The 21031-nt window shown below is 46.0% G+C and overlaps 1 protein-coding gene across 4 annotated transcripts in view; it reads left to right on the top strand.

Annotated features, from left to right (window-relative positions):
• LOC137426725 (girdin-like) overlaps positions 1-21031 on the top strand; it is a 193566-nt gene that overhangs the window by 169676 nt on the left and 2859 nt on the right. For all 4 annotated transcript variants that reach the window (XM_078779085.1, XM_078779084.1, XM_078779082.1 and 1 more), the window contains one exon: positions 20465-21031. This exon is cut by the window's right edge and continues 2859 nt beyond it. In XM_078779085.1, the coding sequence (XP_078635211.1) occupies positions 20465-21031 (567 nt within the window). The remainder of the gene's footprint in view (positions 1-20464) is intronic.

Genomic DNA, 21031 nt, shown 5'->3' with positions numbered 1-21031 from the left:
GTTGTACTCTGGTTGCATGAGAACATTCTATTAAGTTGGCAACCTCCAACTTCGTTTTTTTACTTTCACGTTAAAGGGAGGAATTACCTATCATACCTGCTAATGCACTCCTGCACTGCTGGACTGAATAACTTGAAAACTAGATGTTATCACAAAAAAAAATCAAACTCCCACAAGTTGTACAAGTCAGTCTAAAATTCGCGGATTCTCTGTGTTGTAGTAAAGGTAAAAAACTATAGTCATTACAAATGTTGGAGGAATGCGTTGAAAACATACGTGTTTGTTGGATTGTGGGATGAAATACATCGAAACGTGGTGGTTGTATTCGGGGTGAGCATGGGAACTATAATTTGGGATAGCCACCCGCAACATAAAGTTGCCCGCCCTTGTCTCTCCCATGGGAAGCCGGTGTTTTGCATGGTGTAAGTTATTTTAATTTTATATTTCTGTTTTGGATGTCCTTGTTCTACATCAAAGGAAATTCAGTGTATTCACTGAAAATTATTAATTCTCCATTTATTTTAGATTAGTAGGGTTATCTGGCGTTGCCCGGTGCCGTTCTAATCCTGTTGGCATTTCAAAGAAATCACATTTCATCTTCCAGGGAAGCAGAACTCAACTGAACTGACTGGACAACTTTAAAGTTGGTCAGTTGTCTGTACTAGATTTGACTTAAATGAAAAGCCAACAACCTTGTGTAATAATTTTAAGATGAGATGAGAACATCTCATCTTAAGATGAGAACATCTCAGATGGGAACGATGAATTTTGTGAGATTGATGAGCAAGATCTACGCTCTGGTAATAATGACACACTGATTGATGATGATGATCCTGTATCACGTCAGACCTTCACATTCGCTCCCCCCTGAAGGACAGATACCCAAGAGTTTGTATCACGATAAAGATGCAGAATACTTATCTTTTCCAACAATATTTTGTGGACAGAGAAGACAAGAGAATAAGGACCGTGAACGAGATGTTCATTACAGTGACATTGCCAAATGGGAATTGAGGAGCGTTGATAGACGAGCTGCTTCCAATGTTCCAAACATCTTCTTCAAGATGAAGAAATTGCAAATGAAACAAATATCAGACAAAGTTCATTTGGCACTAAGACGATGCAAATTGGGAGATAAAAATTTCAATGCAGAAGAGATACTGAACCCTCAGTCTTTTGAAGAAATTACTAAGCTTGACGAAGGCTATTGTATTTTCAGGACTTTGAGAAATTCTCCCCCTTACCTAGAGTCAAAGAAAAAATAGGTTTTTGCAATGATCCGGCAGCTTGGCTTGCCTTCTTGGTTTGGATCATTCTCAGCTGCAGATACAAGATGGAATGATTTGACTAAAGCATTGGCTCAGATTAGCACTGGCAAAAAGTTATCAGATGAAGATGTGAAGAACATGTCGTGGAATGAAAAAACAAAGCTTGTGAGAAAAAATCCTGTTACATGCACTCGCTTCTTTGATCATAGAATACACGAATTTATAAAGACAGTTCTGATGAGTCCTCACGCACCACTTGGAAAGTTGAAAGACTACTTCTATAGAGTCGAATTTCAGCAACGAGGCTCCCCCCACATTCATATGCTAATGTGGATAGACAATGCTCCTTAATACAAGAATGATTCAGAGGAAGAAATTGTGTCATTCATAAATGAACACATCACATGTTCATCAGATGTATCAGATGGAGATGAACAATATCTTGAGTTCCAGAGACATAAACATTCAGTTACATGTGTTACGTGGTCCTCCCGGTGACTACCTGGTCTCGGTGACCCCCGGACCGTGAGAGGAACTCCGCCAGAAAGATCTATTATGTATGCGCTTTCGTAACGCAATCAATATGAATTCCAATCAAGAAAAAACCCCACACCAAGGATCCGGAATAATCAAGGATATATTCCCCGAGCAATCAACAACCATCAACAATCAGCAATCAATAGTACAAAGATGTAAACTCATCTACCATAACTCTAAGATGGCCATCTTATACATTCCTCACGTGAGCCCCACTCCTGACTCCCTCCATGGTCAATGTCTCTCTCAATGTCTCCGTGCTCCTGTAGTTCGATCCCCGCACGTGGGCGGTTGAACGGACCCTTCCTGACGTGCTTCCACCGGGCACGTCCTGTACCGGGAACAACGGCTGCAGCGCACACCTCCTGGCCAAGCAAAGCGGGTAAAGCAAAGCCGGCAAAGCAACACGCGGCTTGCCCAGCGCGCGAGGCCCAACGTGCGATCCGTACGCGGCCTTGTAGACGGGGAGGCGAACTGTGCCGGACGCTTGGTTCCGTGCACGAACCCACAGTGACTTGACGTGTCAAAGGGTAGTTACACGTCCCGGTAACTCCTCTCGCCAGACGGGCTTTTACACGCCGATTCCGTTACGTTGCTCAATAGCGATACCGCTCGCGTCCGAGCTCGGCGAGGAAGAAGAAGAATCGCCGCTTCTCCAGGACCTCGTGTCTTTTCTCCTTCCGTTTCCGGTCTCCTTTTTCCCAGAAGGGCTCCTGACCCTTTAATCACAACAACCTTTAATCGACTACACCTTGATAAGCAAAGACCTGAATAGTAATTCACATACCTTCACATAAATATGTAACACTCCCCCCCTTCAAGAAAGAAAGTTTGAACCCAGCGAAAACTTTCTTTGCCCGCCAACTTGGATAAACAAACCAGATAACTCACCCCCCCCCCCCCAACTCATCAGTTCCCCCCGGGCACAGTCATCACTTAAAAATAAAGCAACAAAATTTCACACAATCCTCTAGATTAATTCCCTCTGGACCAAGCGTCAACCACTTCTAGTTTCTCTTGAATGACGGTTAAGAGGTGGTGACCAAAGCCCCCAAATTTAAACCTCTCTATAGCACTTTTTCGGGAGGCCCAGCGGAGTATTCCCTACATGGACGCCTTAAGGAATGTGGAGTTCACGGTTAGTCCGTGCAGGAAAGTTCACTACCTGGACGCCTTTAAGAACGTGGCGTTCACGGTTAGTCCGTGTAGGAGCCCCGGCTCGGCGGCTCCCCCGTATATAGTGCTTCAACTTCTCCAGACTCCTAACAGTTACGGTGGGACCCCTTGTCCCAGCCGTTACCTGACTGGCGGTCTCCTTCTCGGCCAGTGCTCTGACATTCATTCTTTCGGGAGGGGCCGTAACTCTGGGAGCCTCCATAGTAATATCGGCTGCTGCCAACCCCAAAACTACTGCCAAGTTGTCCTCTTCTGTAGACCTCTCGACGCCTACGAAATGCCTTCCCTACTGTTATGGTCCGACCCTCCAAATCCTTACCATTCCAATTCTTCTCTGCCTCCCTGGTGTCTCTTGTGCTTGCAAACGTGACAAAGCCGAACCCTCTTGACCGTTGCGTTTCCCTGTCTTTTACCACCCGCACTTCCACCAGCGGCCCATATCTGTTGAAGACAGAGGTCAGAACTTCTTCCTCTGTGTTGAAGTTCAGTCCCCCTACAAATAACTTGTAACTTTTGTCGCCATCCCGAGCTGGTGGGGTGTTATTTTCCCTGCTGTGCTCTTTACCAACCCTCGGGTTACCATAAATTTGCCCCCCGGCCAAATCATTCCCGATAATCACAGAGACTCCCTCTACAGGAAGCGTGGCTTGTAAACCGACGGTGACCGGTCCTGACACCAAATCGGATTCCAAATGGATGACATGAAGTGGGGCACTAACACAGCCACCGATCCCTTGTAACCGAACACTATCACCAGTTGCGGTACTCTTTGACAATGGAAAAATGCCTTCAAGCATTAAGGATTGATGGGCTCCTGTGTCCCTCAAAACCCTAACCGGTCTTGGGTTAGTCAAGTCTCCCTTGAGTGAGACCAACCCCTAATAAATAAATGGCTGGTAACTCTTCTGTGGGCGATTTCTTACGCTTGCCATCGCATTCGGAGTGGTAATAGTCGGACTCCGCTCTGGGTTTTCCCTTTTCATGAGGTAACAACTGGACATCAAGTGTCCAGGTTTCTTGCAAAAAGCGCAAGTAGGCCCGGAGGAAAAACTCGTGGTCTGCCTCGGGCCCCCCGAAAAATAAGTTTGTCTTGGGCCCGTAGCCCCCTGATTTCGAACAGTTCGGGTATCAGCGTTGTCCCCATATTCATCTCGAGGCCGCCGCCATGTATTGTCGTTCCCCGCACCTGCTGTTCCACACCTCCCCTGCGGAGATCTAGGCGAGGAGTTAGGTTCGTGGACCCCTATCCGGTGTGTTAAGGCATAATCATCTGCCATGGTGGCTGCGTCCCACAACTTTGGTACTTTCTTTTCCTGCAGGTACACTTTGATGTCCTCGTGGACACACTGTTGAAATTCCTCCACCAGGATCAAGTCACGCAATGTTTCGAAGTCTTTCCCGACTCCTTTTGACTCACACCACCGATCAAACATGTTTTCTTTCACTCTGGCAAACTCCACATGGGTCTCACTCTCCCTCTTCCTGGCATTCCTGAATTTTTGCCGGTAAGCTTCTGGAACCAACTCATAGGCTTTGAGGATGTGCTTCTTCAATACCTCATAATCTGCACATTGGTCCATTGGTAGTGCCGAATAAATCTCTTGAGCTTTTCCCACCAGCACACTTTGCACTAGTATGGTCCAGGCCTCCTCCGGCCAGTTTAACTGTCGAGCCACTTTCTCAAAGTGTGGAAAAAATTTTGCGACTTCCTTTTCACTGAAGGGTGGAACCAGCCTCACATGTCTGCCCACATCCCAGGTGTTCTGGCTAGATGTCGACCCCGTCAGCAAGGGTGGTACCTCTCCCCGTTCTCTCATTAACTCCAGCTCCTTGAATTTAATTTCTTGCTGAACCTCCATGTCACGTTCCTTTAATTCCCTTTCCGCTTTTCTCTCCTCTGCTTCGAGGTCCCTTGCAGCTCTCCTCTCCTCTGCTTTTCTCCCTTCTAACCTTTCCTGGAGTTCTCGTTCCACTCTCCTTTCCTCTGCTTGTTTCTCTTCTCTCCTCTCTTCTGCTTTCCTTTCTTCTTCTGCTCTTTCCTTTTCTGCTTTCCTTTCTTCTTCTGCTCTTTCCTTTTCTGCTTTCCTTTCTTCTTCTTTGATCCGTTCCTGGCTCTGTAATTGCAACTCCAGTTTCCGGAGCTCAACGTCTTCTGGTTCTTCGGGTAGCCACTCCCAGGCTACCTCGTCCCATGTTCCTAATCCCACCATAGATTGTATCACCGTGGTCTGCAACTCTGCCTTCCTCAAATTAGTTCGGACCTCCAAGTTAAAATGTTTGGCCAATTTCAAGAGGTCCGCTTTTAGTAACGCTCGGAACTGTGCCTCACTAGGTGTTACCGCAACGTTCTGTGCAACAAACGCCATGGTGACTATCGTTAACACCTGTTAACCTTCACCCAAGACTTTACCCCAATTTCTCAAAAATTTACCAATTAATAATTAACTAATAAATTTTAATTAATAAAAATTATTATTTTATTATGTTATACAATTTTAAATCCCGGACGAGCCCCCAATTCTGTTATGTGGTCCTCCCGGTGACTACCTGGTCTCGGTGATCCCCGGACCGTGAGAGGAACTCCGCCAGAAAGATCTATTATGTATGCGCTTTCGTAACGCAATCAATATGAATTCCAATCAAGAAAAAACCCCACACCAAGGATCCGGAATAATCAAGGATATATTCCCCGAGCAATCAACAACCATCAACAATCAGCAATCAATAGTACAAAGATGTAAACTCATCTACCATAACTCTAAGATGGCCATCTTATACATTCCTCACGTGAGCCCCACTCCCGACTCCCTCCATGGTCAATGTCTCTCTCAATGTCTCCGTGCTCCTGTAGTTCGATCCCCGCACGTGGGCGGTTGAACGGACCCTTCCTGACGTGCTTCCACCGGGCACGTCCTGTACCGGGAACAACGGCTGCAGCGCACACCTCCTGGCCAAGCAAAGCGGGTAAAGCAAAGCCGGCAAAGCAACACGCGGCTTGCCCAGCGCGCGAGGCCCAACGTGCGATCCGTACGCGGCCTTGTAGACGGGGAGGCGAACTGTGCCGGACGCTTGGTTCCGTGCACGAACCCACAGTGACTTGGCGTGTCAAAGGGTAGTTACACGTCCCGGTAACTCCTCTCGCCAGACGGGCTTTTACACGCCGATTCCGTTACGTTGCTCAATAGCGATACCGCTCGCGTCCGAGCTCGGCGAGGAAGAAGAAGAATCGTCGCTTCTCCAGGACCTCGTGTCTTTTCTCCTTCCGTTTCCGGTCTCCTTTTTCCCAGAAGGGCTCCTGACCCTTTAATCACAACAACCTTTAATCGACTACACCTTGATAAGCAAAGACCTGAATAGTAATTCACATACCTTCACATAAATATGTAACACATGCAAGAAATCAGGGAAACCAGTTTGCAGGTTTGGGTTCCCTCTTCCACCAATGAAAAAGACAACAGTACTTGAGCCACTTGAAACTGATGTTGAGACATACAAATAAATATATAAAAGAATACAGAAGCATCTGGATGATCTGAAAGATCAGAGTGTTATATCTATTGATGAATTCCTGACTCAGCTTCAGCTGACTGAAGAAAAATACATCAAAGCTATAAGAAGCTCTCTAACTGGCCCAAAGGTCTTCTTGAAAAGAGAAGTGTGGGAATCGAGGATTAACCCCTACATCAGAGGACATTTGAGTGTATGGAAGGCCAATCATGACATTCAGTTTGTGCTGGATCCATATGCATGTGCAATTTACATTGTTTCATACATTAGCAAATCACAAAGAGGTATGAGTCAGTTTTTGAGGGAAACTTGCAAAGAGGCAAATAACATGGACATAATCAATCAAGTCAAGCACATGGGAAATAAATTTCTCAACAGTGTCGAAATTGGTGCACAAGAAGCTTGTTACCTGGTGCTTCAGTTGCCACTCACCCGGGCAACTAGAGATGTCATTTTCATCAACACGTCGGATAAAAAGAACAGAACTGTACTTGTGAAAACTAAATCTGCTTTGGAGGAACTGCCAAAAGACTCTACAGATATTGTTGCCGAAGGTCTTATAAACAGGTATTCAAAAAGACCAAAACAATTAGAGAATTGGTGTTTGGCAGATTATGCTTCAGAACTTGACATCAAGTACCCAAAGAAAGAGGATGAAGATGACTACGACTGGGATCACAATGACGACGACGATGATGAAGATGATGCTGAAATTACTGAGGATGATTTTCAGAGTGACAACAGTTTCAAGATTGAACTGAAGTCCGGGATTGTCATAAGAAAGAGACCTAAACCAAAGGTTATCAGGTATGTCAGATTCAACAAGGAAACAAATTCAGAAAACTACTACAGAGAGAAAATCATGCTCTTTCATCCTTGGAGAAGAGAAGATGTTGATCTCCTTGGGACTTGTCAAACATTTGAAGAACACTTCGATACAATGAAATACACTATCAATGCAAAATTGGCCAAGTACGAGCACTTTGCAAAGGAAATAGATGAAGCATTGCAGCTTGCAGAAGAAGAAATTGATCATGATGAAGTTGCTCCACAAGTTGAGCAGGTTGAAAGAGAAGATGAAGATGAAGGAAGTAAAGAAGCTGAGAAATTTATATACTTTGATCCTGACAGGCCAGAACATCACAGAAATTATGACTTGGGAGTAGATTTGGGTGTTGGTGCACAAAGACCGGATGCCGCAATAACATCACATGGCATGCAAGACGCTGAATTTTACAAAATTATCAGAACACTGAATGTGAAACAGAGAGAATTTTTTCTTCATGTCTTGGACTGGGTGAAAAACAAGCAGGAGGAGCAGGTGTGGGGAAATCGGTTGTTATTAAGGCTTTGCATGAGGGCCTTTCAAGGATATTGTGTAGAGAAGCCGGTGAAGATCCAGAATCTTGCAGAGTTCTATTATGTGCACAAACTGGAAAGGCTGCATATCTCATCAATGGATCAACACTGCATTCTGCATTCTGTTTACCTGCCAGTCAAGGATATGATGCAAATGCTAATCTGAGCACAGAGAAGAGGTCAATGCTTCAGGCAAGATACAGAGATCTGAGGGTTGTTATAATTGATGAGATATCCATGGTTGGTACAAATGAATTCATTATGTTGGACAAAAGACTCAAAGCAATGAAACAAAATGATCTTCCATTTGGTGGTGTCCATTTGATACTTGTTGGAGATCTGTATCAGCTTCAGCCAGTAATGGATGGATGGATCTTTGAATCTTCAAAGGAAGGTGCGAAAGTTCTCGCAACAAACTTGTGGAGGGAATACTTTACTATGCGTGAGCTTACCCAGATCATGAGACTGAGAGATAACACAATGTTTTCAGACCTACTAAATAGACTCCGTGAAGGACAACAAACAGCAGATGACATTCATGCTCTCAAACAAAGAAAGACTGATGTTAAGCAGCCTGACTATCCACAGAGTGCCATTCATTTGTTTTACAAGAATGCTGATGGGAATACATTCAATTCAAAGATATTTGACCATTCAAACAGTCTACAAAAATGTACTGTTCTTTGCAATGATCAAGTAGCAGGTGATGGTTCGGCTGCAGTGAAAAGAAAATTCATTGAAGTCATGCATTCGTATGAAAGAGATGGAAAAGAAAGTCAGAAAAGAGGTGGTCTTGCAACAAAGATAGACTTTGGTCTTGCAACAAAGAAAAAAGGAAAAAGGTGGTCTTGCAACAAAGATAGACTTTGCCGTAAAGATAAAAGAAAAAAAGGAAAAGAAAAAAAAAGGAAAAAAAGGGAAAAAGGTGGTCTTGCAAAACAAACAAAAAAGAAACATGTTGACTAAACAAAAAAAAAAGGTGGTCTTGCAACAAAGATAAAAGAGGTGGTCTTGCAACAAAGATAGACTTTGCCGTTGGACTGACATATGATCTTACTGTTAACATCTCAACGAAAGATGGTTTGAACAATGGCACTGCATGCATATTGAAACATGTTGACTACAGACAGGAAAGCACATCTAGACCAAGTATAATGAATGAATGAATGAATGATCGTTTTAAGGCCATTTTTCCCCGCTAAAGCGTGGTTAGCCTTGCGGGCACCATGACAATCATGGTTCCCTGTTTGAGGCAATGTTTTTATGGCCGGATGCCCTTCCTGACGCCAACCCTTGGTCGCCTCTTACGATGCGCAGGGATACGGTGTACCTATTCTAAACCGGGGTACTCACCGTGATCATTCATCCCAGCAAGCTGGTACTCAATTTGCTGACCTCGGAAGGATGACAGGCTGAGTCAACCCCCCTGGCGTTAATTCAGCGATCGACCGGGATTCGAACCCAGGATCCTAGGATCCCAAGCCGGCACCCTAACCGCTAAGCCAACACCAGGTTCCATCAAGACCATTAAAAATTCCGCACTTCAGAAACGATTTTACAACAAAGTCCTTATCCAACTGGGCCAGGGCGAGTATAATATGGGTATAATATACCGAGTATAATATAGACCAAGTATAATATGGGTAGAATTTGAAGACTCCAATATTGGCCAAGAACAAAGAACCAAATATCGGCATTTCTTCCAGAGAGATATCAGTAGGACATGGACACCCATATTTGATACAAGCAGACCATCCTTCTACAGGGGGAAAACTGTGACCAGGATACAATTTCCATGAGCTCCCTCGGCAACCAAAACTGTGCACAAATCACAAGGTTCCACACTTGACAAAGCTGTAGTTGATATGATCAGTGCTTCGAAAAGACAACCACATATGCATTATGTTGCCCTAAGCAGAGTGAGAAAATTGTCCGATCTCTTTGTGCTGAATTTGAACGAGAAAGCAATCTCAGTGTCTAAAAAAGTACAGGGAGAGATGGTGAGAATGCGGAATGCAGCACAGATGAAACTGTCATATGAACCAGTTTATAACGGTTTGAACTCATTCACAGTTGGCTTTTTGAATGTGAGATCTCTATGTAAGCATATTGAAGATGTGCAGTGTGATCCAAATTTGACATTATTACATATCTTATGCCTTGCTGAAACATGGTTGCTTGAAAGAGACAACATGGCAAGATTTCAAATTCCAGGATATGAAATGTACAGGAAAGATGGAACTGCTGTTGGTGATACAAGACCCCATAGAGGATTAGTGATTTATGTCAAAACAGATATTGATGTATCAGATGTAGTGAGGTACACTGACAAAGACTTTGAATTCTTGAAGGTGTCTGTAAGAGGACAAGAATCACTGACTGATGTTGCAGTACTGTACAGCAGTCCAACTTGTAATTTCCAAAAACTGCGAAAGGACCTGACAGATAAGCTACTGCCAGTGTTTCAACCCGATGGAGATTTGATCATTCTTGGAGACTTCAACATTAATTTATGGAAGGACAGTAGTGACGATTACACTACCAAACAAGTTGATTATTCTGACTTTCATGAATGAAACATTCAGGACGAATCAGATCGTCACAAAGAGAACACATTCAAGTGGATCCATAATTGATCACATCTTCACAAATGTTAGACAGGCCAGAGGTGAAGTTATTCCTACTGTGTTTTCAGATCATGATTTTGTGTATATGAAGAGATGAATTGATTTCTGACTTTCGCTCAGATCACGATTATATGTATATGAAAATACATAGACACAGAAGGATACCTTGAAATTGCATGTACGTGTATCATGATCCAGCTATTTTCCTGACCATTGCCCATTAAACCTTGTATGACACTATTTCTATAGTGAAGAATTGTTAAAAAAAACAAGGCAACAGATCAGCTTAATGTATTCATCTCAAAAACAGACACTTATTTCAGTTCTAAAGCATCTGTATATGTGTATGAAAGTACCCAGAATTAACATTGTGGGGGAGCCGAATGTCAAATCTATCTATAATTCCAGTAATCTCTGTTTGTACGTCTGTACGTTTGTACGTCTGTTTGTCTGTGACCGCTGTTTCTCGACAACCACGGGTCCGATATACTTTTAACTTGCCAGGTATATTGCTGGGGACCCGAGGATGTGCCTTTTCAAGGTTTCATATTAATCGGACAATTACTTACCGAGCTATGTCCAAAAAACGATTCAACCAATCAGAGAGCAGCGAACGATCGCGTGTGCCGAACGTGGAGGACACACTCTGCCTCGGATGGCACATTTGAGAGCGTATTCATTTATTTCACGTTTGCAAACTATGTTGGCGTTAAACTATGTTTTAAAACTAATAAAACCGAATTTGCGATTCATTCGCTTTCCTGCGCGTTTGTGCACGCGATGGCGATTTCTTTACCAAACTCCGGAAGCCGTTCGCTTTGGACCAAACCATTGCATGTAAATAGAGGGGGGGGATTGTCACCGTACTCGCAAGCCGTTCGCTTTGGACCAAACCATTTCATGTAAATAGAGGGGGGGGATATAATTTTAGATATAGATATAGTACGGGCAATGCCCTAGTTCTTACAATGCATGTATAATCGTCACGACATTTCAACACTTTTTCAATGTTTCTTGCACACCTTCATTTTGAATATAAATTATAAATTGTTGTTATATATTGTAACGATTTTGAGAAGTGTAACGGGTTTTGAGAAGTGTAACGGGTTTTGAGGAGTGTAACAATTTTGGAGGAAGGGTAACGGGTGTGAAGAGTATGGTTTTGGTATGGTAACATCCTGGTAATGTAAATAATGGTCGCAGCCGTCCTCCTAATTAATTTCATAGAACATACACGCAGGTCACGATATATCTTTTAAATAGTGTATTTCCTTATTCCATGTAGGCTAAGTATGTGTTTTCCACTAGATTGACTTTGCATTGTATCAAACAAAATAAGCGTAGGCCCTTCCAATTTCCCCAAAACCTCCCTTCCAATTGCCTTCCGCAATTTGGGCTGGTTTTCTTCAAACCACCATTGGCCACGAGGTAAGGTTGGGGAAGAAAGGCGTGTCTCCACCTCGTCATAAGAAGCAAGGAGTGAACCAGCCCTAACAGCCAATCAACACCGCGGTGAGTGACCCGGTAGGCGGGCCCTCGGAGTCGGCGGCTTGATTTCGCTGGAGGTGATAAAAGCGACTGCAGGGGACTGCTTTACCAGTTGAGTCCAGATGAGAGATGACTGGAGAGAGGCCTTGAGAGATACGCTGGGGGATGACCTGGAAGAGGAGCGCAATCCACCGCAAGCCCTACCTACCTACCTACCTGCCTGCCTGCAATACCCCCCTGTCGTTGGAGAGACGCGCTGAACGGAGGGAGACGGCTCCACCCCAGGAAGAGGAGCAGGTGTGCCGAGCCAGCGCGTGACGGCCGCGGATACGCGACGGAGGTTTTCCCGCCAAAACCGCGAGGGGTGCTGCGGCCTCCGACCTTGCCTTCCTCCACGTGTCCACCTCAGCTATTCCTTCCTGCAATATCCACCGTGTGAGTGTGAACGTCCTGTCCTACTCGTTTGTCTTGGGGATTAAGTAAATGAAATAGAATAAGTTAACAATGCACTGTGTGACTGCTCTTTTCCATCTATTGCTGTAAATAATATTGGTCGCTCTAAAATATTGCTTGTGTGTGTATAATAAATCTGTTCTTCCTCCGTATTCTTCTTCTTCTTTTTCATTCTCTTGCGATCGCTTTAGAGATTTCCCGATTGAATATCCGTGGGGCGATCTGGTCAACGTCGGGTGAAATCGGGTTTTAATCGGGGAGTAACTGTTCGGACGCGGTTAAATACACCACCGCTCGGTCCATATAACATCTAAAAGCCGCGTCTGTAACAATTGGTGTCGAGGAGTTGGATTCGAACCTGGGACTAAATTTGTTAGGCCCAAATTTTGGAACACCAATTGTACTATTAGAGTAACAATTGGTGTCGAGGAGGGAGATCGGACCCGAAGCGCGCTTAACGCGCTCAAAATTACAAGCTGCCGAAATTTATTTTGTTTTATAAAGCAAAACCCGAAGTTGGAGATCGCGCCATGGACAATCAAGGCGATCGGATGTCGGTGGGAGAGATAGACAGGGTGGAATCGACCCAGGACCTCGGGGAAATGTATGTGGAGGAAAGGGAGGAGGAGAAAAATGGCAATGTGGTTGCGGAGGTTTCAGACGCACAAAATGGCGCCCTCGCGCACGTGGTTGAGGAGGCCACGGTCGCGGAACCAATGAGCGCGACCCAAATGCAAGCCTTCATGACCCAATTCATGGTGGAAATGCAGAAAAATAACGATAGTGAGAAAATGGAAAGCAGAAAAATGGGGGCCCTTATGGACAGGCTAGAAGCCAAAATGGGACAAATGGGGAACCGGATGGATGCTCAGGGTGAGCGATTGGAGGGCCAAATGGGGGTAATGAGGGACGAAGCGAGGGGTACCGGTAAGGAGTTAGACAAGAAATTTGAGGGGTTAGACAATAATTTTAAGGAGTTAGACAAGAAATTTGAGGGATTAGACAATGGGATAGAAGGGGTGAAAAATGGGTTAATGGGGGTAGAAAACAGAATGGCCGCTCAAGAGAATCAGTTAGAGGGGGTGAAAAATGGGTTAATGGGGTTAGAAAATAGGATGGAGGACAAATTGCGGGAAATAGGGGAACAATCCGCCCGGGAAATCGAACAGATGGGGAACCAGATGGAGGAAATACGAAGAGGGATGAGTGAGGAGGTCTCGGGGCTACGCGAGGAGGTAAAGCGAGGCGAAAAGCGTATCGAGAAAGAGGTGAGAAATAATACGGCAAAGTTACAAGGGGGAATAGAAGATCTGACGGAGGAGGTGGAGCAGCTGACAGAGGGACAAACTAAGTTAGTGGAGCAGGTTCAAAAGAACACGGCGGTACTAGGAGGGTTAAAGGCGACACAAAAAGAAATTAAAAACGAATTAATAGCGACGCAGAGGCAATGTCAGATGGTACGGGAGGAACTGACAATGAGGGTGGAAGAGGTGACAGAAGCAATGGAGACGAAGGACCGGGAGGTAAGGACGCACGTAGAAACGGTCACGGTAGCCTTAGAGGACGAACTTGAGGGGACGCACCGAGAAATAAAAGAGGTTAAACAAAAACTAGAGGAAGTGGGAGAAGAGGTGAGGGAAATTAAGAAGGGACGGACAGAAACTAAGAGGGAGATAAAGGAGGAAGTCATGGAATATGTACAAGGTCTGTGTTCAAATCATGATGCGGTGCTCACTAACCAAATAAAAAGTTTGCAGGTGGCAGAGAAGGTGCGACGAGGTACGGAGGTGAGTGGCAATGTACATGATGTGAGGGGAGATTCAGTCGGCTTGGGGATTGGTTTGGATCCGGGTGTTCGTGAAAGGCCGTTGGTGAGGTGTGTGACAGGACAGGTGTGCGAAAAAAGGGGTGTGCGAGAATGTCCGACCATGGGGTGTGTGAGGAAAAAGTGCACGCCGAGGAGTGAGTGTGCCGTCAAGAGTGAATTGGTCAAAGCGCGTGTGCGAGGGAGCACAGGGAAGCGCGGTGTGGTGAGTGTTACGGAGGAAGTAACGAAAAAGTGTGCGCGGGAGGACGCGCGAGAAAGGTGTGTAACGGACGGGTGCATGGGGAAAGCGCATGCTGTCAAGAGTAAGGGAGAATGCATGCCTGTGGTGAGTGTTACGGAGGAAGTAACGAAGAAGTGTGCGCGGGAGGATGCACGAGAAAGGTGTGTAACGGACGGGTGCATGGGGAAAGCGCATGCTGTCAAGAGTAAGGGTGAGTGCGCGACTGAGAGTGGAGGTGAGAGTAGTGAGAGTGAAACGGAGCGTGAGCTGGTTGTGATAGGTGAGCGAGGATGTACACCTGGGATGGAAGGATGCACACCTGGAATGGTAGAGCGTGAGTGGGAATGCACGCTGGAATTGGTAGTGAGACACGTGGTTGGGTGTGCGGGTGAGAGCACACCTGTGATTGTCACAAAGGAGGTGACCGAGGAGGGGGCGCGAAGCGGTGTATTGGTGAGGTGTGCGAGCAACGAATGTGTGCCAAAGTGTTCGGTGGTCAGGTGTGTGACCAAGTCGGTGAGCGGAGTGAGTGTACCGAGGTGTGAAAGAAAAGGTACGAGGAGAATGGGAACGGCTGCATGTATGAGCAAGAAAGAGGTAGCGTATGCATGTAAGCCTGCAGGTGAAGCGTCGACGGTAACCGGGTTAAAGGTTAGGTCGACTTTTAGCCGGATCGGGCCCTCGGTGCGTGCCGGGCTTCGCGTGCCGCGAGAACCAGCGGAGATCCGAGCCACGGCGGGTTCGAAAGGACCGCCGTGCGCGATCCACGCTGGGCCTCGCGTGGAGCGGCCGCGTCCGGGCTCCACAAGGCGGAGCGGGCAGCTCGATAGGAAGGGTCGTCATGGCGACCACTTTCTATTGAGACGTGCCGGCAGGTCGAGATCGGGACATTGGATGGCTCCACGCCGAAGTGGTGCATGGGATCTCGGCCCGGGTAAGCCTCCGTCCCTGCCCCGAATGCGGGACGTATCCAGCCGCTGAAAAAAAAAAAACGACCCGCGTTCATTGCTCGGCTGTACGAAGCCGGGCTGTAGATGTGAATTGGCGCACCGAGAGGATGTAATAAGTAGACGGGTGATGTGAATTGGCGCACCGAGAGGATGTAATAAGTAGACGGGTGATGGTGATAGTGATAGTAGTGATTTGAAACGAAATTTAGAAAAGTGAATAGAATTGGCAGTAAATGGAAAATTTTTGAATTGTTGGATTTGGACGGGCGAAATTGGTAGTGAGAGACCCCCGATGTGGTGGGATGGCAAATCCACCATCCCTCACAGGTGGGGGCAAATGCGCTATAGATTATGGGGTTTATGGCAGTGAAAACGAGCCAGGGAGGGCTTGGATAATGATAGGGATCTAGCGAAGATGACCTTAGGTAACGATAAGGTTAGTTAGTGACTGATACCTGTAGTGGGGACGCAGGTAGGTTAGTGTGGTTGATAATGACGTGGGAGCGCAATAGTTTAAAGGGACGACTGGGAAGCGCAAGTTTCAGAGGGGAGTAGTTAGCTGAGATGATGCCGTGTGTGTGAGGATTGAACAGGTGAGAATGGAACAGGTGTGATTGCACAGGTGTGCAACTGACAGGTGAATGGAGCAGTGTATGAGGGAGTAGTGGTGATTGCGTGTTGTGTTGACCAAATGGTCCAGGAAGAAAGGAGGGTGCAGGTGGCACCAGGTATGATTGCACAGGTGTGCAACGACAGGTGAATGAAAGACAGGTGTATGGAATAAATGGTATGGAGTATTGGAATGGATGGTCGTGGAGTGAGTATGGTGGAAATTGTGGAGTGGAGTGGATGGTGCGAAGGTGTGAATGGGGGAAGAGTGGACCCCCATCACGGATACCCGGGGCGGGTAGTGTAAGTGTTAGGTAGAGGGTATAGGTAAATTGTAGTTGGATATTGGCATCTGTGGTGCGGGTGACAGAATGGTATGTGGATGGGTGCGTTGGTGTTGTGGAAATGGCTGGGCGTGTAGCCTGTTAGTGTGTGTAGTTGGTTTGGGCACTCCACCACTGTAAGGATGTCGGCCAGGTGAGGCCGCAGGTGGGCTCTGGGAGCCGGTAGTAGTTGTTGTGGATGGGGCCCGAGGATCCGGAGGACGGACCCGGGTAGCCCAGTGCCAGAGGGCACCAAGGGGTGACAGAGCCAGGAGAGGGGCTGCCCCCAGTTAGATAGGTTAGGGTGAGGAGCTAGGTAAGCTCGGGTGGCAACTACAGTGGTGGAGGTGTGCAGGTGGGTAGACCTGTTGGGAGAGGTACACGTCGCAGCCCAGAAATTGTGCTAGAGCACCGGGAGATGAATCGGGGGAGTGAGACCCCAAAATTGAGGAGCACCACAGTTTGGCCAATGGGAATTGGTTATTAGAACCCATAGTGTAAGTTGGCCAATGAATTGGCAGGGAAAGACCCCGGGTAGTGTAAAGTGTGTTAAAATCATTTAGAGGATAGTTAGGATGAAGGATCTCCTCACACCATCTGCATCCACTCACCTGAGGTGACAGGTACTCCACACCATGCCATGTTTTGATTATTTTTTATGATGCAAATGTTTGGATTGTGAGACGCATCATGACGTGGGTGTGACATTGTGCGTAATTCCATCTCTCCCTCCTTATGAGGATTGATGATGAATTGGTGATGGCAAATTTTGAAGTAACGGGATTGTGGAGACGAATTTGGTATAGGGGAAATATGGGGAAGACGTGACAGTAGTGACGAATTTGTAAATGGGTAGATTTTGTAAATATGGGGTAAGAGCAAGGGTAGTGTAGGTGACAGGGGGGTGACGTACGGTAGGGACGAGCTTTCTCACTTCGCCCTCCGTACGCATTTCACCTTGCATTGCCTTGTTTGACGTGTACCCTTGTGACCTTACCCCTCGCTCAATTGTCTTTCTTTTGTCTCCCACATGACCTGTGCGCCATTGGGTGCCGATGGGAGCGTGCGTGAGGTGGCCATTGTGCGCCCGAGATTCCCAGAACCAGCATGCATTGCGTTGATGTACCACTTTATGGACCGCTGTTCTGCGGCCAAGTACCACTTGATGGACCCCAGGTTCTGGGGCAGGGCACCTCTGTTGGAAACCGGCCATAGTGGCCAGGGAATCTTGCTTGCGGACCTCGGTAAGGTGGCACCTATGCCAAAGAGGTGGACCACCCTTAGTTGGCCCCTGAGGCCCTAAATAAAAATGGACACAAGTTGTGCTTTTTATTATGTCCAAATAGGCCGCATGAAGCCTGAAGACGTCGGGAAGAACATCGGCCCAGCAGAGAAAGAGAAGACCACCACCAGTTGTTTTGTTGTGTTTATTATGAACCATGGTAACCGCACCGGATGGTGTTTTTGGGTGCTTTGTGGTGTTTGGGTGCTTTTGGGTGCTTTGGTGGTATTGGTACTGGTGCATCGATGCAATGCGTGCTGTCTCCTCCCTCCCAACAGGAATTTCTTTCTCTTGTTCCCTAAAAAGAAAAAGAAAAAAACACACAGGTCCTGGGTTGCGTTGTAAATAAGAAATCACGTCATTGTAAATAATGCTCCCCACCGTAAATGTATAGTTTCAGAATAATTCCGTAATTCGGTTAGCTGTGGGCTTGAGTCTGTTAGACAGGATGCAATGCAATAGGGGGACATACTTATTTGTGTTTTAAAATTGTCACACTCAGGGTCAGGTTAATTGTAGAGGGAATTACACCTACATGTCACACTCAGTTAAGTCTAGTAGGCCCGAGGACGTGCCTGAAGAAAGGAGGGTGCAGTGTAACGATTTTGAGAAGTGTAACGGGTTTTGAGAAGTGTAACGGGTTTTGAGGAGTGTAACAATTTTGGAGGAAGGGTAACGGGTGTGAAGAGTATGGTTTTGGTATGGTAACATCCTGGTAATGTAAATAATGGTCGCAGCCGTCCTCCTAATTAATTTCATAGAACATACACGCAGGTCACGATATATCTTTTAAATAGTGTATTTCCTTATTCCATGTAGGCTAAGTATGTGTTTTCCACTAGATTGACTTTGCATTGTATCAAACAAAATAAGCGTAGGCCCTTCCAATTTCCCCAAAACCTCCCTTCCAATTGCCTTCCGCAATTTGGGCTGGTTTTCTTCAAACCACCATTGGCCACGAGGTAAGGTTGGGGAAGAAAGGCGTGTCTCCACCTCGTCATAAGAAGCAAGGAGTGAACCAGCCCTAACAGCCAATCAACACCGCGGTGAGTGACCCGGTAGGCGGGCCCTCGGAGTCGGCGGCTTGATTTCGCTGGAGGTGATAAAAGCGACTGCAGGGGACTTCTTTACCAGTTGAGTCCAGATGAGAGATGACTGGAGAGAGGCCTTGAGAGATACGCTGGGGGATGACCTGGAAGAGGAGCGCAATCCACCGCAAGCCCTACCTACCTACCTGCCTGCCTGCAATACCCCCCTGTCGTTGGAGAGACGCGCTGAACGGAGGGAGACGGCTCCACCCCAGGAAGAGGAGCAGGTGTGCCGAGCCAGCGCGTGACGGCCGCGGATACGCGACGGAGGTTTTCCCGCCAAAACCGCGAGGGGTGCTGCGGCCTCCGACCTTGCCTTCCTCCACGTGTCCACCTCAGCTATTCCTTCCTGCAATATCCACCGTGTGAGTGTGAACGTCCTGTCCTACTCGTTTGTCTTGGGGATTAAGTAAATGAAATAGAATAAGTTAACAATGCACTGTGTGACTGCTCTTTTCCATCTATTGCTGTAAATAATATTGGTCGCTCTAAAATATTGCTTGTGTGTGTATAATAAATCTGTTCTTCCTCCGTATTCTTCTTCTTCTTTTTCATTCTCTTGCGATCGCTTTAGAGATTTCCCGATTGAATATCCGTGGGGCGATCTGGTCAACGTCGGGTGAAATCGGGTTTTAATCGGGGAGTAACTGTTCGGACGCGGTTAAATACACCACCGCTCGGTCCATATAACATCTAAAAGCCGCGTCTGTAACAATATTTTGTATTCATTTGACATATATAAATATCATGAAACATTTACTCCGACTCAATTCTATTTCTGCAATATTGTTGCAAAGCTTAAAGATGCATCGTCACGTTTGCAGCCGTAGTTTCTGGCAGTCAGGTAACATTTTTCTCAATGATTAGCATGTATATGAAATGTCCATATACATTTTCCCTATAACTTTCATGACAAGGATTCCCCGTAATTTCTTCTGACGTCACTTAAATATGCACTTGCGACGTTTTGTGGGCATGTTCACTGGGACAAGATGTGGGGGTGGGTGACTTTGAAAGCGAATTACACCCGTTTCCTTTTATCTACACAACTATATTTCTGCAACATTGTTGCAAAGTGTAACATTGTATCAATTGTAAAACAAGGACAAGTATGAGGATACAAGGACCTTAAAATTATTACACAAGGTTGTTGGCTTTTCATTTAAGTCAAATCTAGTACAGACAACTGACCTACTTTAAAGTTGTCCAGTCAGTTCAGTTGAGTTCTGCTTCCCTGGAAGCTCTAGTTTTTGTTTTCCTTCCCTACACTCACTAATCAATGGGGTTGGGGATAATATAATATTACCTTTCACATAGCTACAAAAGCTTAGGCACTATAGTGTGATTTAAAATAAAATACAACTTTCAAAAAAAATTTTTTTTGCCCAAAACACTCCATGCCACTCACTGATGAACTTCTGAAAGTTTGACGAAGTTCCGTTTGGCCATCTCTGAAAAAGATGACGACAGACAGACAAACATCTCTCTTATAGTATAGAATCTATAGATAGAGTCGAAAATACAAATGCGTATTTGCTCTTTCGGAACAGGAAACTGCAGACAGTGGGTTTGGAGGTTTTATTTATATTTTTGATGTATTACCAGTGTTTTTGTACCCTGACTGTTTAGAATATTGTGCTCTGCCGTACCCTTTTTATTACTGCCTGGACAATAAACCCACTTTGCTTCATGTCCAAAAACAAACCAAATTATATCTGAAATGAATTTTTTTTTTTTCTTTCTTCCCAGCGAAAGGTGGAAAGCCGGGAGAACATTCTCAGTGATTTTGAAAGAGAAACTTGCTGCTCCGAACCAGTGTCTGGTGACTCTCCAGGCTTAAATGGTCATTGTGGAGATGCCATGATGTCACAACACCAGGAATCAACAGGAGGACCGCAGCAGTCTGGACCCTTTGTTGCTCGAGTATCCAGGCCTGAAAGGTTTGTGCGGCCCAGTCCTCGTTCACCAAGTGGAGACGCAATCAATACCCTAACAACAATTCTACAGTCACCACGGCGTACCCTATCAGTCGCAGAAAAACTGGACAAATTGCAGCAGTCACGATTGTATGATGCTGATGGCAGGCCTCCTTTAAGAACAGGTACACTGCCACGCCGTGGCCTTTCCCTCCGTGATAGCAGTGAGGTAGGTCGCATTGGTGGTGCTTTTTCTGTTATCGATCTTACAGATGGTGGAGCAGCACGGCGTGCCTTCCGACTTCCGTCTTCTCACAAAGATGGCAGCCAGCATAATGATGCTTTCGACGGGAAAAAAATGCAGGGTGGTGGAAATGCCACCGAGACACGTTCAACTGAC

Source organism: Myxine glutinosa, chromosome 5 (genome assembly GCF_964187855.1).
Source record: "Myxine glutinosa chromosome 5, kmMyxGlut1.1, whole genome shotgun sequence".
NCBI lineage: Eukaryota > Metazoa > Chordata > Myxini > Myxiniformes > Myxinidae > Myxine > Myxine glutinosa.
This window is presented reverse-complemented; position numbering and strand designations above follow the sequence as displayed.